Here is a 16,736-nt window from a genome sequence, read left to right as displayed (position 1 = left end):
AGTATACCTTATATAGCTTAGATATATGAAATCTTTTAGAGTCAATAAAGTATATCTAATATAGCTTAGATTTATAAAATCTTTTAGAGTTAATAAAGTAAATCTTATATAGCTTAGATATGTAAAATCATTGAAAATTACAAGAAAATTGCATAAACTGAAATATAGATTTCCGACAAAAAATGTAATATAATAATGCAAATTTACGTTTTTGCCAATTCCTTAAGGTCTTCAAAATAAGTTGAATTATGTAAATGAGTTCCCCCTTCTGCATGGCCTCGTTTAGGCTCTTTTAAAACAACAAATATCAAAATAACACAGATGATTCCCAGGACTGGAGTGAACTGCAAAATAAAATTTCTCATGATAAAATACATGTATGCTGTACAAACAAAAAATTTCAACCCATATTAATTTTCAACAAGATGCATTGAAAAACAATTTTGTCTGATTTTATATCAATAAATTTGCCCAATTTCAAATTCTCCCATTCAGGATAACAGCCAACTAGTTGAAAATAAAGTGAGCAAAAATTTCCTGGAAAAAATGTTGGAGAAGTTTTCAAAATATGTGGCTTTCAATTCCATATCAATTCTTTACTCATCGAACAAAATTCAATGCCATTTAATAGATGATACTTGAATTGTTTGACTTAATTTTCATAATTTCTTGGTATCAAACTGACTGTTATTCAAACTGAATTTTAAAACTATACCCTTACCCTGAGTGCCCACTGCCATGCACCAAAGGCCTTGGCGAGATTTGCCCCTACCACGTAGCCTAAGCCACTGAAAAATTCATCCAAACACTTTCATGTCATTGTACTTCATTTCACTGACATCAATTTACAAAGGTCAACCACACTTAGTCCATTCATTAAATTTACCAAATATTCACATAAAGCTGTTACCTAGTTCTTTTCTATTTATAAAATAATATTTCAACTACTTGCCATTTCAGATAGTCATAATCAATGAAATTACTTGTGATGACATAATACTTAGAAAATTAAAAATAAATCAATGTACTTAGTGTTGAACATCCATACAAGCCAATCTCATTAAAATCATATCTTGAATCCAATAGTTTGATGTCGCTAATACAAAGATCTGAAGACATCCCATATAGGGTCACGTAAGCATGCAACTTTGGTGACCTAAGGTCATCCAATCAAATTCTTCTACAAGAACCGTTCAATCAAACCTATTCTTACATGTTGAATTCAGCATTTACAGTTCCTTTGGAAGTTATCATCCAGAAAACTTCAGGATTCACTGTCACTTATTCTTACCATAACGATTTTGCCAGTGACGATTTGATTGGTTTATCTAAAGTTCATTCTGATGTGACCTGATACAGGATGTCCTCAGATCTTTGAATAAGCGAAATCAGAATATTGGCGTGGATCAAAGATCTGGTTTTCATCAGATTGCCATGTAAGCACACATTTACTGTGTTATTTGAGCAGTTATTCAAAGTCTAGAATGTTGTTATAGTACATAATATCAGACAAAGTATTAGTATGCATGCTGTAGTACAAAAATTAATAAATTTACTATGTATGAACTGAAAACAGATGTTTTTCCCAATTAGTTCTATTTTTCCCAATTAGTTCTATGTGTGTCGAAGTGACAGTTTTCCAAACAAATTTTATATGCATGTGAGGTGATAATCTCCTAAATCCAAACTTTACCAAGAATCTCAAATAAACAATGTGCATAGACATTCCCAAACTAATCCTCCATTCAAAGGAAGATAACTCCTACCTTCCCACAGGTATGGCAAAATAAAATATCATGAGCATTGTTGTGCGACGATCTTTTGCAAATAGATCTGCAATTATGGTGGGTGCAATGGTTGAGTAACTCGCTTCCCCTATCCCCACTGCAGCCCGAATAAGAATGAAAGCCCAGAAATACTGAAACAAATTTCAACAAATTTGTAGGAACATGCTTTATCAAAATTTTCATCCCGTGGTGAAAATACATGCATCAAGAGTATTACACTGCCTCATGAAAATCTGTTTTCTTCATGCAAATATGACTGGGAGCTAGAGAAAATTCAGAATAAAACATAATTTGATATTACATGATCAACATGCTTGGGAAATGGTATAAACATACAGTAAAACACGGTTATTGCAGACCTCCAGGACCAGCGAAAAACAGCTCGTTATAACCAAAATTCGTTATATCCAATAAAATCTTTGGTATCTTCCTTTCATTGAAAAACAGCTCGTTATAACCAAAATTCCTTATCGTTAATGAAATCTTTGGTATCTTCTTCTCATAGGGGAATATCACTTTATAAGAATTGTGAATTCGTTATAAACATGTTTGTTATAAGCGTGTTTTACTGTATGGGCATTCAATAAACTTGATGACAATGAAGCTTAAAAAATGACAAATAGTATAATGAATATAACACACAAAACCGCACACAGACACTACAAAGACACTAAGCATTAGGAGCACTGAGCAGTTAGTGTTAGAATTTAGTCATCACAAGGAAACCGCATAAAGACAAATACACACACAGAGAGGGAACAAGCGGATTGTTTCCTTCCTCAGGACACCTACCTGCCCACCGGTATAGCAAAATAGAAGAACATTAACATCCGAGTTCTGGTGCCCTTGACAAACATATCTGCTATAATGGTGGGGGCTATTGTGGAGTAACTAGCTTCCCCTATGCCTACTAAGCCTCGTATTAATACAAATATCCAGAAATACTGTAAAACAAGAGAAAGTACTATCTATTATTACACATGGCCTCAGTTTGAATTGAAATCAGACACGTATTGTTGATGCAAGTTGGATTTCAAAATTCCTAAAGGGTAAACAAGAAATGCATGTTATACAAATATATATATATACAAGAAATATTGCTAACTGGCTGTCATGTTGATAAATGACATAATGGATACAAACCAAGGACATCCTAATCTGCTTTACAATGGTTCATTCCTCAGACACTCACATAATTACTGTTGACCTCATCCCCAGTCAACAATTGTGTAGTGCTGAGCTGAAGTCGGAATTCATGACTGTTTGTCGTGCATACTTATGAGATTTCAATGATGGAAAAACAAATAACTTCCTTAAAATGAGTTATATATGTTATATAATTTGAGGATTTTGACTGAGACTCTAGTTTGCAATAATATAATAAATATATCACTAATTTAAAAGTAACTCGATCACGTCGAGTTGACAAGTGCTGATCAAATGAGATGCAAAGCGCCTTCGTAATTCAAGGCTTGTAATTCACTTTGAATGAAACATTTTACAAATTAACTAATTTCTTCTCTTCCTCTAAAATAGAAAGTTAAAGTCAAGAAAATGGCATTCATTTGTAAATTTGCAAGTAATGAATAATTGGGGGTTTTTTTCCTTTAAAATATGGTTTTGAAACAAATGGCATTTGTTGACATGATTGAAATTTGCCGATGGTATTAGTAGCATTCCCATCCAGTAGGAGAAAAACTACATTGTAGTCTTAACTATGTCTGTTAAGCTATTACAACACTTACTCAGTATGAACTATAGTCCCAGCCATATAATACCCATTTCCTATCAATATGTTATACAGGGCTTGAAACTAACTTTGAATGTCAACAGCCCAGCTGGACTGATAGGTTTTAATTTCAGCCAGTCTGCAGAAAAATTTACCAGTCCACCAGGGTTTTCTAGATAGAATTAAACATATTTCGTTAATGTTATTCAAATAAAATAATGGGATTTAACTTAATATGCCTCAGACAATATTGCAACACTAATCGGGTATGTCTGATGTATCCAGACGAATGTCAAAAGCATGTTTAAGATTCGATAAGTAAGTTTTCCAAAATGACATTTCAAAAATTGACCAGTCTCATCGGACTAACTCAAACAAATGTCAGTCAGTCCGCCTGACTTTTAACAAGTCATGGACTGACGGGCATATGTTAATTTCAAGCCCAGTTATATGTAACAGAGGATAAAAACGTGACCAAATAGGGGGGAAAACGTGACCAAAGAAGGGAAAAAAACATTTTATATTTACTCACATCTTTTCCAATGAAAGACCCTGAGAGTGTCAGAAGAGACCATAACGCGATTCCTCCTCCCATTATAAACTTCCTGTTAAATCGGTCACCAAGGTAACCAAATATTGGAGAAAAGATCATATAGCTTATAATAAACACTGTCTGTATAAGTCCAGCATCTGAATTTCCTATTTTGTAGTAGTTTTGTATATCCACCAGCACACCTACAATAGATAAAGAAACACATGAGGTCCAATACCAATATGACTACCGTGTTCATGGTCTTCAGTTATTAAGATGAGGATTTATTGAAAACAATTTTCCGTATACACATACTCCCATGTAAAAGGTTTGATCTCTACTGTGACCCTACCCTACTCCTACGGGCCACAATTTGTACTTAAATCAACACTACCTGTTTACATATCAATATAACTAACCATCTCCCTGCTGTTCTCAAGAAGTAATTTTTTTCCTACATATCTTCATGTAAAACTTTGATCTCATATTGTGGACCCTGTCACCCACCCTATCCGAGGGGACCCTGATTTTTTTTAAAAAATTGAATCTAAACTATGTCAGGAAGCTTTCATGTAATTTTCAACTTTTCTGGTTCAGTGGTTCTTGAGTCGGAGATTTTTAATTTTAAATGAGCCCATCCTATTTTTGCCTTTTCTTGATTATCTCCCCTTTGAAGAAAGCATGTCACTTCATTGGAGCAAACTTGAATTCCTTTAACCCAATGATGATTTGTGCGAAGTTTGATTGAAATTAGTTAAGTAGTTCAGGAGAGAAAGATTTTTTTTTAAAAGATGGAAGCATTTTTTCACTATCTCTTAATTATCTCCCTTTTGAAAAAAAAATTGAGACCTTTCATTTGAAGAACTTTGAATCCCCCTTTACCCAAGGATGCTTTATATATTTTATAGTACCCATCTTATTTTATGATTTCTAATATAAAATTCTATTAATATTGATGTACTATTGTTAGTTAAACCAAGTTCAATTTCAATCAAATTTACCTAATATATTTGAGTGTGAGATGTATGTTTACTTGTGCACCTATTGTATATCAATCGATTTCACATTAATTTCTAGAACAGACTGATTCCTAGACATGAATAATAAAGGACTGCTCTGAGATTCAGTGAAGGCATCAGTCCAAATACCCAGCCAAGCCAAATCTAAGTTATCTCAAGACAGAAGTGTGATTTTCCCTAAAGTTCAAAATAGTCATGTGTCAAGATTGATATAAAATACTCTACAGATGAGGAAACAACCTTGTAAACCCCCTCCCCCTCCCAAATATTTTTTTTTAAAATGTTGGGTAAAATAAATTACATAATATACATCAGTGGACATGAAAACAATACATTATTTCATCCACCTTTTTCTTCATATCTGCCTACAATGACATATAAATGTAATATGCTAAATTATGTTGCATTATACAGGTGTTCTTCATTAACATTTATCATAAGCAAAGGTGGGTCCCTTCTCCTAAATTTCTTGGTTTAATTGGCAATTTATTTGCTTGAAATCATGAGATAAACATCCAGGGAAATGAATAAGAGCAAAATATTTAAGAATTTACACATTAATTTTCATTACAGATACCACTGAAGTCATGTACCCCTACACAGATTTTAATTCAATGTCGTCAAAAACACTATTTTTGTGGGGGTTTTAAAAAATAAATAATGTAAGATATTTTTAAAATTGCATTTATTTATCAGGAAACATGTCAATGATTTAGAATACATATTAATTTCAAAATTTCAATAAGTTTCTGAAAAAAAATATGTACAATTATCAAAAAAGGCATAACTGAGAAATTGAGAAAAACAACAAACGTGAGCATTTTCATAATTACATGGTTTACATATATCATTTTCTGTTTAGGCCAAGTAAAATTAATTAGTAGATTATCATTCCCGCCTGCCCCTCGAAAATCGCCCCGCCCCGATTTTTTTTATTTTTCAAAATTACGATTTCCGAATATTTTTATATCCGGTCCGGTATCGTAAACGCACTTTGTTTCACTTTGCCTTTTAGAAACCCAAATACACATGTAATTATGATTTATAAAGCCTTTTCTCAATGAGAGAAGGCATTTTCGAGGTCAAGAATACCATGGCGAAAAATAAAACATAAAATCCTCCCACCCGCCCCATTTTTTTGTGAAGTTTGAATGATAATCTACTAATTAATTTTACTTGGCCTTATAGATGCACATAAATTACAGCTATTCATAACACAAAATCCATAACTTTCCATGGCTTCCAGAGAATGTATACCCCCATTCGAAATACATGTAATATAAAAAAAAAAAAAAAATGTGGATATATTTACAGTACTAATTAAATGTTTTTCCTGTAAAATTTTCTTTTGATATTAGTAGATGTACATCTGTTAAAGTTTTATATTACAAAAAGTCCATAACTTTCCACATAATTTCAAATATATGGCTTCCAGTGTATGTATGTACCTCCATTCCAAACATAAAAATAAAACTTCATGTTGGTATATATTTTCATAAAAAAAAATGTTTTACATGTAAAATTTTCTGTTGATATTAGTAGATGCACATCTGTTAAAGTTATTCATTACAAAAAAGTCAAAAAACTTTCCACATGATTTTAAATCTATGGCCTACAAAATATGTATACCCCTTTCCAAATTAAAACGAACAACCAACGAACATGAGTACATTTTCATAATTGCACGATTTACATGTAAATTTTTCTTATAATATTTCATAGTAGATCTATACATGTGTCAAAAAATCATTAATTTCCCCAACAATTTCAATTCACAACTCCTAAAGTATGCAAAACATCTGGCTTAATAAGGTTCATACTTGAACATGAATATTCCAAATTACTTGTGAATCTAATTTTTGTTCAAATTTCATGAAAAAGCACATAATTTATGAACATGGTAATTCACATACTTATCAAAAACAACTGTTACACGTAAAGAATGTTGAATGTGAATAGCCAGGAAAATCGTAGTACCCACTTAAAGTAGAGGTGTATGCCAATGATGCATGGAGTGTAATCGGATTTTGAAAAAAAAAACCTTAACAGCCTACTTCATAAAGAAAAGATTTTAGTTTCCAACATGTAGTAGTACCTCCATTATGAATAAACATGAACAGGTACAATGCTTTAGTTACATGTATGTGGATCAATGTCCACAAAATTAAACATTGCGATCAATTAAAACTCCCATTGCTAAAGTACAGGGGTCATATTTACATTCACTTACACAGTATATACATGCAGACATACATATCAACAAGTACTCAAAAACACTACAACTTTGTTAATTACATCCTTGGATTTTGAAATCTGTGGGGTTTTGAACCAGACAATGACTCGCTGTATACATTGTGTATTCTACTCAGTTGGTCTCATGAATAAGTTTTTTAACTTGTTCAAGTTTAGAGAGCAATATGCAATATGTCTCTTAGATATAAAAAAAAAAAAAAAAAAAAAATGGTATGACCTTTTGAACAAGAGGTTCAAGTTGAAGTGATGATTTTACACTGTAGAATGATAATGTGAATAAATCTGAAGCATCACAATTTTTTGACATCTTTTCCTCATACAGCTCTTTTAAACTTAGCACTTTAAACAAAGCACTGTGAGTTTCATCATCTACACCCAATAAACACTTCACTAGATTTCCCTGTTCAAAGTTTCCAACTGTGGCCTTGTCATACACTTTTTTGGACAGTTTCTATAAAACCAGACGCACCATCTAGGAAAATATGTACCAGATTTCATAGAATGTTTTGAAATGACAAAATAGTAATATAAAAGTTTTGGATGTTATTGAATGTCCAATCACAAAAGGCTTGGAAGATGACCCAACAAAGTCAACGAATCGGTTTAGACCCTCAGCAAGTTCCACCATATTATCCATAGGCTGTCCATGATGCTTCAAAATATCCCCTGCTGCTCTTGATGCATTCTCTGCAATTAATCGGCTTGGAGTTATATAAATGTTAAGCAATTTGAATATAGAGATTGTGCTTACATGTAACCTGTAATAGGCTGTATACAGAATATTAACAAATACACATCACCTGCTCAGCTTAGTATTTACATACCATGCATTTCCGCCTTTAGATGTCCTGTGTTTGCTGCTTGTTGATACTTCATTCACAAGCCCACAGCTGTGAAATTTGCATTTGAAGAGCAAAACATGTGCAAATCTTTGGCTCCCCTTCACAACTAGACAATTTCAGGGGCTGTCTGCATAAATGACAGCTGCTGAGTCCATCCGTAAGAGTTCCAAGTTTAACAACACGTCTCCCTACCCGTGAGGCCGTACCTGATTTCTCCACTCCTCTTCTTCAAACAAGAATGTTCTCTTGTGACATGAATCTCATTCCCAACGAAAATGTGATCAAGTTCATATAATGGCATGGTTTGTTTCTCCCCATGTGTCACATCTACCTTCCCAATACAATTTAGTCCTCCTGTGTTTCATCAATCAATTTGTTTGAGTCTAGACGCTTTGACAAACCTGTCTTTCTGTGATCTTCGAGCACAATGCATCACGATTTATTTTGCTGTTTGACACATTACGAGTTACCGGATGTGATAATTGTGACAAAATATTAAAACCAAAAATAGTAGTTACAAATGATGACGTACAGTCCTTCCCAAGGTCTTCTGGTACTTACTGAACATTGGGTCCAGTAATATCTCGACCATTACTGGGTCCAGTAATATTTCGACCATTACTGGGTCCAGTAATGGTCGAGATATTACTGGACCAAATCACATTTTACCAGACCAAAATTTTATAGACAAATTAATCCTCTATTGGCCCCACCCTACCCTTGGTGGTCATGATTTTGACAAACTTGAATTTACACTATATCAGGAAGCTTAAAAATTTCATGTAAATTTGAATTTTCTGATCCTGTGGTACTTGAGAAGAAGATTTTTAAAGATGATCCCTATATATTCCCATGTAAAACTTTGATCCCCAATTGTCACCCTACCCCGGGGGCCATGATTTTAGCAAACTTGAATCTGCACTATATCAGGAAGCTTTCATGTAAATTTGAACTTTCTGGCCCAGAATGGCATCGGTGACGTACTTTATTAGCCCAAGCACTTCAGCTCAGATTCGCCAGCGGAGAAAACTTTTTCAACCCGTGTTCAACACCAGTGTTATGAAATATACTTTTTTTTTTAAACTCGAGCAATTCGCGCAACTCAAATTCTTCAATCAATTGTGTCCTTGTTGTTCAAGTACTTCTTGATCAGAGTATAGTTTAAATGCTTTATTTACCTGTTATTTATTACCTTTATTCAAACTCTTCAAAGACGTCTGTAGTTTCACGGGATATTGCATGCTCAATTATATTATCACCCTCTCGGGGGAATTGAAGAGGATTGCAAGTTTGATAAATATTTGAGTTAAACGTAAATACGTTAAAATTCTGTTTGCAATGACTAAAGAACAGAATAAATTTTGGGACATGCTGCTAAAAATTGAAAATTTATCTAATCATGTATTTCATAGAGAGAAAAATTATCGGACACTTGGTCCGGCCAACAATTGATATTGATCGGACCAAATCAAAAATTACCGGACATTGGCAATTACCGGACATTTGCCAATGTCCGACGGACCTTCACTTTCTTAAAACTTACTCATTGGTTATTTACATGTATGCATAAGGCTAGATATGTTATCATATGTTAACTGTAAATAAAAACATACCTGCTATGGTGAATCGGTCCATATAGTTGAGCAGATTAATAAACAGCAATACAAACACCATAAAATATGCTCTGCCTTTAGAAATACTATCATCCGCAGTGACCACGGAAACCTCTGGATCCCCCATGTGCGAGCCATCCCCCTCATTGTTACGAACAATCGGAGATGTGTCTGAAATATCAACGGGCATATCGTCTAATTGAACTGTGTCGTCGAATGGCGGAAGTATACGACTCATTTGTAAACATTTCAAAGATAATCGGTCAAGAGCATGGAAAAACGACCGTCAGAGTCCTGTGATCCAGTCGTGGGTTCAAAATTTATTGTATGCAGAACCCGACTTCTTTGACGTTATGCTAGAATCACTACTAAAGATTTTGTTGTATAGTCACTGTACAAAACAATACAACCTTTCTTTTCCTCCATTGTCAATGATCAATCATAGATTATTTCGTCGAAAAGAAAATCTAACAACTACATATTTTCATAGTTTTTCATGTTGTTTGTAACTTATGACTTGAAAACGCTGCCATCTTGTAGAGGTCTCCCCAGAATGCAAACACAGGAAGTGATGTTCAAAATGAATACTTAGTACTGTGCGTGTAGTTAATGTCGATATCAGCAAACAAATCAGTTCAAATATAAAATATATTTAAAACAGAAGGTTGATCAAATCCATTGTTTCTACACACTTAATGTTCGTTCTCTGTGATGACAACCTTGTGTTCTTGAAATGACCAAGAAGAAATGTTCTCTTTTTTCTCCATGGATCATCTGGTTTTCGTGAATAATTACTGAATATCATTTCACTATTGTCAGTATTTTGAAGTAGGAATATAAATTCTCAGACTAGATTGACCCCCTGTCATTGGATAAAATGCGTCACGTGATTGCGGAATATGTCTAAAATTGTATTTTTTGTTTTACATATACGACATATTGGTCTATCGACAAAACCAAACAGTATTAGGTTGTTACTGACAGTCTACAGAAATGCATGGACTTTAACAACCCGAAAAAATTCTGTAGACAATCAGTAACAAACTTAATAAATACTATTATCCCACAGCTGGTATATGCATTGCATTTAAAATATATGTATATTTACAGAAATATTTGACGAAGCTTTTGCACAATATATTCGTCAAAACTAGGAGGAAAGATGTCTTAATTAACGATTTTTTCATATTCTAAAATAAAATTAAATTCAAGAGGATTTACATAAATTCCTTAAGTACTGTAATAACTCAACAACAGAAATCAATGTCTGTTCCTTATGGACACGAGTGACAACTACGTTTTCTGGACCAATGATGATAGCAATATGATAGCAGATCTTTATTACAAAGAAACTGATTCACACAATATTTGGACTTCCATTATTATTACCCACCAAATTCTCTACAACATGACAAGACGGATATGTACAACAATTATGGATATATCTTTCCAGTCGAAAAAGATTAGGGGGTGAAATTATCCTTTCTTTAAAAACAACAACACCGTACAGAAAGCACCAAGCATGCCAGAATTACAAACGCACAAACATTCCCACTTCTCTCCTACGAAACTCCCATCTTATAGAAAACGAGGTTAAAAAGTGAAATATTCCTTTAGTCATTACGGACAATCCTCGAAACTACGATAAATAGAAATAGGCATGAGATTTTCCCCATCTTAGAACAATCCCAAAATCTGAAGAACGGTTTTAAGGAGTCCCAAATGATTATCATCAAAAGACCGGCACTGACTCTGATGAGGACCCTGATGCGACCACGAAAATGTAAGTCCGTGGTGATCCAAGCTGCAGAACGGGCAGCGGCGACCAAAAAACATTATTAAATGCGGTAGAAAATTAACTTAAGTATAAAGCCGATATGACCTGCAAGTTGGAAAACGTGAATTATAGTCTGACCTATCCTACAGGCGACGAAAATTACATCAAACACACCGGAAAACTTTTTGAAATACCCGTATTAGCGTCCTCAACCAGCATAGTAAAAAAAACAAGCCGTGTTGTGAACATTTCGCGAACTGTGGGCAAGACAATTTTAAAGTATTAGCGTGAAATATAAAATGCACAATGACTGTCAATTTTCCAGAATTATGAAGGAAGATACCTCATAAAACAAGAGGTCCACAAGCCCTTATCGGTCACCTGAGTATTAAAAGTATCACTAACCCCGAAGACTGCGAAATCTATAATAATTTTCCACCTCTTCATATCTAAGCTAGATCCTAATATTCAGCAGCAGTATAAAACAACAAGTGTTCTTCAATGGACACGATTTGAGCTGATAATTTTCAAATTTTATTTTTCCATTTTTATTGTCTACAATGCTTAACTAAAGTATTTCTAATGGTCAATAAAAAGTTGAGATCTGTAGGTCTGGTCTGTCCCAATATTTCCCCATAGAGCTACAGATCTGCAGTCACATCCTGAAGTGATGCTCTATACAACTCGCGTCACTCCGCCTTTCTTGGGATCGACACAAGTTAAGACAAATAGAGAGTGGCATTACCTCACCAGAATCATCTTTTCGCATTGAAACCACACCAACATCAGGAAGCCTTATGGATTATTGCAACATACAACACGACCTTGGTACAGATCTGAGAAAGGGTCCATAAGAAGAAATCCCACCGTGATCGATATTCATCAGACATGATGAAGAAATAACGAACAATTGTCAATCTTATGAATCTTGTAAAGAATACGAAATTAAGAGAAGAGCGGCAAACACGGACCACTTGACACACAAGAAGTGGAATGAATAAAGCTCGAAAGAGCCATAGTGAACAGTCCCCTCCTGTCACTAAAATAAAAAGAATCGCTCTAAACGCTTCAAACGCAGGAACACGTCACCACCAACAACAAAGACACATAAAAACACATGCCCGGGTTTCAATGCTTCCTGTGTCAATATCTCTCGAATTCAGAGACTTCATCGCTTTTAAAAGGGCCTTATTTTCTGTCCATGTCCACGTTAATGACCAACAAATTAAAGAGGACACTAGAGCAATTTTCCGCCGACATTTCTGCCACAAGAACTCCAGGTTAGAGATGAAAGTGTCTCCAAAAATTCAAGACACCACTTATGACTAAGAGACGAACCCTCTCTACAAGCTGAAAATCACTTGGGAACCACCTCTTGGCAGATGCAGAGCTGCAGGGGTCTTACATTGATGCGGTTTGAAGAAGATATCAACAGAATCCTTTCAACAAAGAAGAAAGATTGGCAAACATTGAATATCAGGGATCAAAGGTATGGTGTCCGGATAGGGCCATTTGCAAACGCGTGACTGCGCGTTAGTCACAACACGCCGTCACGCCAACAAGCAACGCGCCTTCGCGCTCTCACGCCAACAAGCAACGCACCTTCGAGCAGACAAGCAACACGCCTTCGCGCTCTCACGACAACAATCAACGCGCCTTCGAGCTCTCACGCCAACAAGCATTACGCCTTCGCGCAGCGTTGCTTGTCTGCGCGAAGGCGCGTTGCTTGTTGGCGTGAGAGCGCGTTGCTTGTTGGCGTGAGAGTGCGAAGGCGCGTTGCTTGTCTGCGCGTTGCTTGTTGTCGTGAGAGCGCGAAGGCGCGTTGCTTGTTGGCGTGACGACGCAGTCACGCTTTTGCAAATGGCCCTATCCGGACACCATACTATGGCCTAAATTTTATAGCCCATCATCGTCAATAGTGATGTCTCCATATGAGTGAAAAATTCTCAAGAGGGACGTTAAACAAGATACAATCAATCAATCGAGTACTCTTTGTGAGTTATACTTAGTTTGTTTTTGTTTGTTTTCACCCATATTGAGATGTCACCAGCTGTAGTTGAAGACTACATTTAAAAGACCGATGTTCAGCGATCAGGGTCGTATGAGTGAGGGTTCTTTAATGTGCCAGCACCTGCCGTGACCTCCGTTTTTAAGGTCATATCCGAAAGACCTGTGATTCTCACTTCTAAATGTCGCAAGCGTTTGGCAAAGGAGCATTCACTACGAATGTTAAAGTCTTTGATTTGATGACCATGCACCATCGCATGAACGGGACTCGAACGCACGCACGCACGCACACTTTTATATTTTCTGATCTGGTCCTACGGCCATATCTCAGGGGGGAAATAATGGGCCATGACAAAATTCGAACTTGTAACTTGCCATGATAAAGCGAAGTACCAAATATGGAATAAATATCTGCAAGCATGACGAAAAAGGGTGCGAAAAACTAAGTATTTGCATTAATGTTCTAACTCAAAACGCCATAAGTCAACAAAAAATCAATGGACCGGAACAAGATTCGAACTTTACCTGTAATTGATCATGGTATTTAAGGTAGCTTACTACACTAAAGCTTATACTCTTTATGATACCACGTCACAAGATGGCGATTTAAATGTTTTGTGAAATTATTTGTATCGATCGATTTGTTTGTGTATCATCGTAGCTCACTGGTTAAAGCATTGGGCAGGTGAACCGCAGATCTCGAGTTCAAATCCGCCAGAGTCTTTTGTTCATATTTGTTGAAATAATTTTTTTTTAAAATCATGTTTTTATCCAAATTTGCATATTTTCTTCCATTTTGGCATATATACTTCTTATATACCATCATATCTTTAATGATTAAATCAATTCGTACTGATTTGAGAAACTATTTCAGGGTGTAGTGAGCCACCTTAAAGCATTGTATCAAATATCAAATGAATATCTACAAGCGTGTCAAAAAAGAGCGGGGAATTGATTTACCGGACTGACTTTTCCAGTAAGGGACTAATATATGAAGACAACGAATACTGATCAATCTCATAAACCCGTAGAAAATACAAAATGAAGAGTATGGCAAACACGGATCCCTGGACATCGAGGGGCGGGATCAGGTGCCAAGGAGGAGAAAGTACCCCCTGTTAATTGGCCACACCCACCGTGAGCCCTATATCTATCTCTTAACTTTGCATGTAAAAACAAATACTGGAAAATGAAGTTGTCAAAAAAGGGGGAGGAGGATCTCCCGATTCTAAGTGCCTGTGATAATTCTTAAAGACAGGACCGAAACACAATCTCCCCCATTCCGGAGGTGCCTGTAGTGAACAGATAAAGCGATATCTAGTTGTCCACAATAGCCTGTTGAAGTGATTGAAAATAGAAGAGGGTGAAAGTTGATCATGTTGAGGTTGGTGAACTCTCAAACCAGTGAAGAAATGAAAATATTGGAGAGAAGAAAGAATATCGAGTGAAAGGAGGTAGAAATTAATGAAAAACTCACAGCTCTCAACTCCCTCCATGAAAACTTGTCCGTCTTCCCCCTAGAAACCAGAACCATTCAAACATGATACATGTACATTAAATACACATGGTCAGTGTCTCCCGGTGAGCCACATTTAACTCTAAATGTGTGTGGATCAATCCATGCCCCCTGGCTGACTAACGGCCGCATCTTACATGAAATTCTACAGAACCGGAGACGCCTCGTGTTATCATAATAAAAATGATCCAGTTTACCTGATGCTACCAGTGGCTAGTTTGCATGGTGTTTAGGTTTACATTTCATTACCCACGCCAACTTAGCCAAATAGAGACCTTTTTCTATTAAGTTCGTTTATTTTTCGTGTGTATGTTCATTTTGGGGGAATTTTCACCAAGGATAGTCTTTATTGCAGCCCTTATTTTAAAAAACTGGTGTTATATAAGATTGGTAAAGTTGGCTACTAGTAACCAGCTACTAGTAACTGGCTACTTAAAAAGAGAAAAGTTGGTTACTAGTAGCCAGCTACTTGAACCAGGAAAAGTTAGCTACTAGTAGCCAGTTACTAGTACCTAGCTACTAAAAGTAAGAAAAGTTAGCTACTCGTAGCCAGCTACTACAAAATATAAAAGTTATAATTACTGATAGCCAGCTACCAGATAAAGGTTAATGAGTTTGAAAATTATTATCTATCAGATTTATTTCTAAAGAGGACGAGGAGTCGTATGATATTTCAAGCTCAATTATCCCCAATTACATAACGTTGCAATACAAAATACGAATAAACTTTTTCAACTGAGTGTTTACTTTAAAAATGATACGGATTGAATTCAGACCTTCATTCATTTGATATACCATCCATTTGGAGATATCTGCTACTTTTACAATTTGATTCGAGTTACCCTGAAATTTCAACATTTGTATGAATACCGTAAGAAACTTTATGTTTGTATTAGATATCTGACGAATTTACAACTATACATATGGCAAGAAGTGATAGATGGTGTTTTGATACGCCACGTATTTTCAGATATCGCTCTTTAGGAAATCAGTTACTTATACATTCTGATTATCGGTACAATGAAATTTCAAGATCTGTGTGAATACTCCGTGTTTATATCATATATTTAACTAACTTACAACGATACGTATGGCGAGTAGTGATATTGGGTATCGTGATATGTCATGAATTTTCAGATGTCACGCTTAAGGAAGTCAACTACTTATACCTTTTGATGGCAGGTAACCTGAAATTTCAAGTTTTTCGCAAATATCTTAAGGCACGTTATGTTTGTATTAGATATCTCATTAATTTACCAATATTCATGTAAAGAGGAGTGGTATTAGATATCTTCATCAGCCATCAATTTTCAGATATCACCATTAAGGAAGTCAGCTACTTATACCTTTTGATTCCTGGTAACCTGAAATTTCAAGATTTTCGTAGATATCTTAAGGAAATTTGTGTTTATATTAGATATCTGACTAATTTACAACTATCAAAGTGAAGAGGAGTGATACTAGGTATCTTGATATGCAATCAATTTTCAGATATCACCCATAAGGAAGTCAGCTACATATACCTTTTGATTCCAGGTAGTCTAAAATTTCAATTTTTCGCAAACATCTTAAGGAACTTTGTCTTTGTATTATATATCTCATAAATTTACCATCTCACATATGACAAAGAGTGATATTAAGTATCTTAATATGCCATCAAT

General features: G+C 35.2%; 1 protein-coding gene across 9 annotated transcripts in view; it reads right to left on the bottom strand.

Annotated features, from left to right (window-relative positions):
* Positions 1–16,736, bottom strand: part of LOC125659370 (protein spinster homolog 1-like) — a 48,095-nt gene that overhangs the window by 12,031 nt on the left and 19,328 nt on the right. For 4 of the 9 annotated variants that reach the window (XM_048891033.2, XM_048891050.2, XM_048891071.2 and 1 more), the window contains exons 2-6: positions 9,776–9,946; positions 4,049–4,251; positions 2,580–2,731; positions 722–788; positions 208–344 (exon numbers count right to left, since the gene is read on the bottom strand). In XM_048891033.2, coding sequence (XP_048746990.1) covers positions 208–344; positions 722–788; positions 2,580–2,731; positions 4,049–4,251; positions 9,776–9,946 — 730 coding nt within the window. Of the gene's footprint in view, positions 1–207; positions 345–721; positions 789–1,766; positions 1,919–2,579; positions 2,732–4,048; positions 4,252–9,775; positions 10,122–10,185; positions 10,337–16,736 lie in introns of those variants that run through there. The other 5 variants (XM_048891078.2, XM_048891026.2, XM_056146255.1 and 2 more) reach the window with 5 other exon arrangements.

Source organism: Ostrea edulis, chromosome 1 (assembly GCF_947568905.1).
Source record: "Ostrea edulis chromosome 1, xbOstEdul1.1, whole genome shotgun sequence".
Taxonomy (NCBI): Eukaryota; Metazoa; Mollusca; class Bivalvia; order Ostreida; family Ostreidae; genus Ostrea; species Ostrea edulis.
This window is presented reverse-complemented; position numbering and strand designations above follow the sequence as displayed.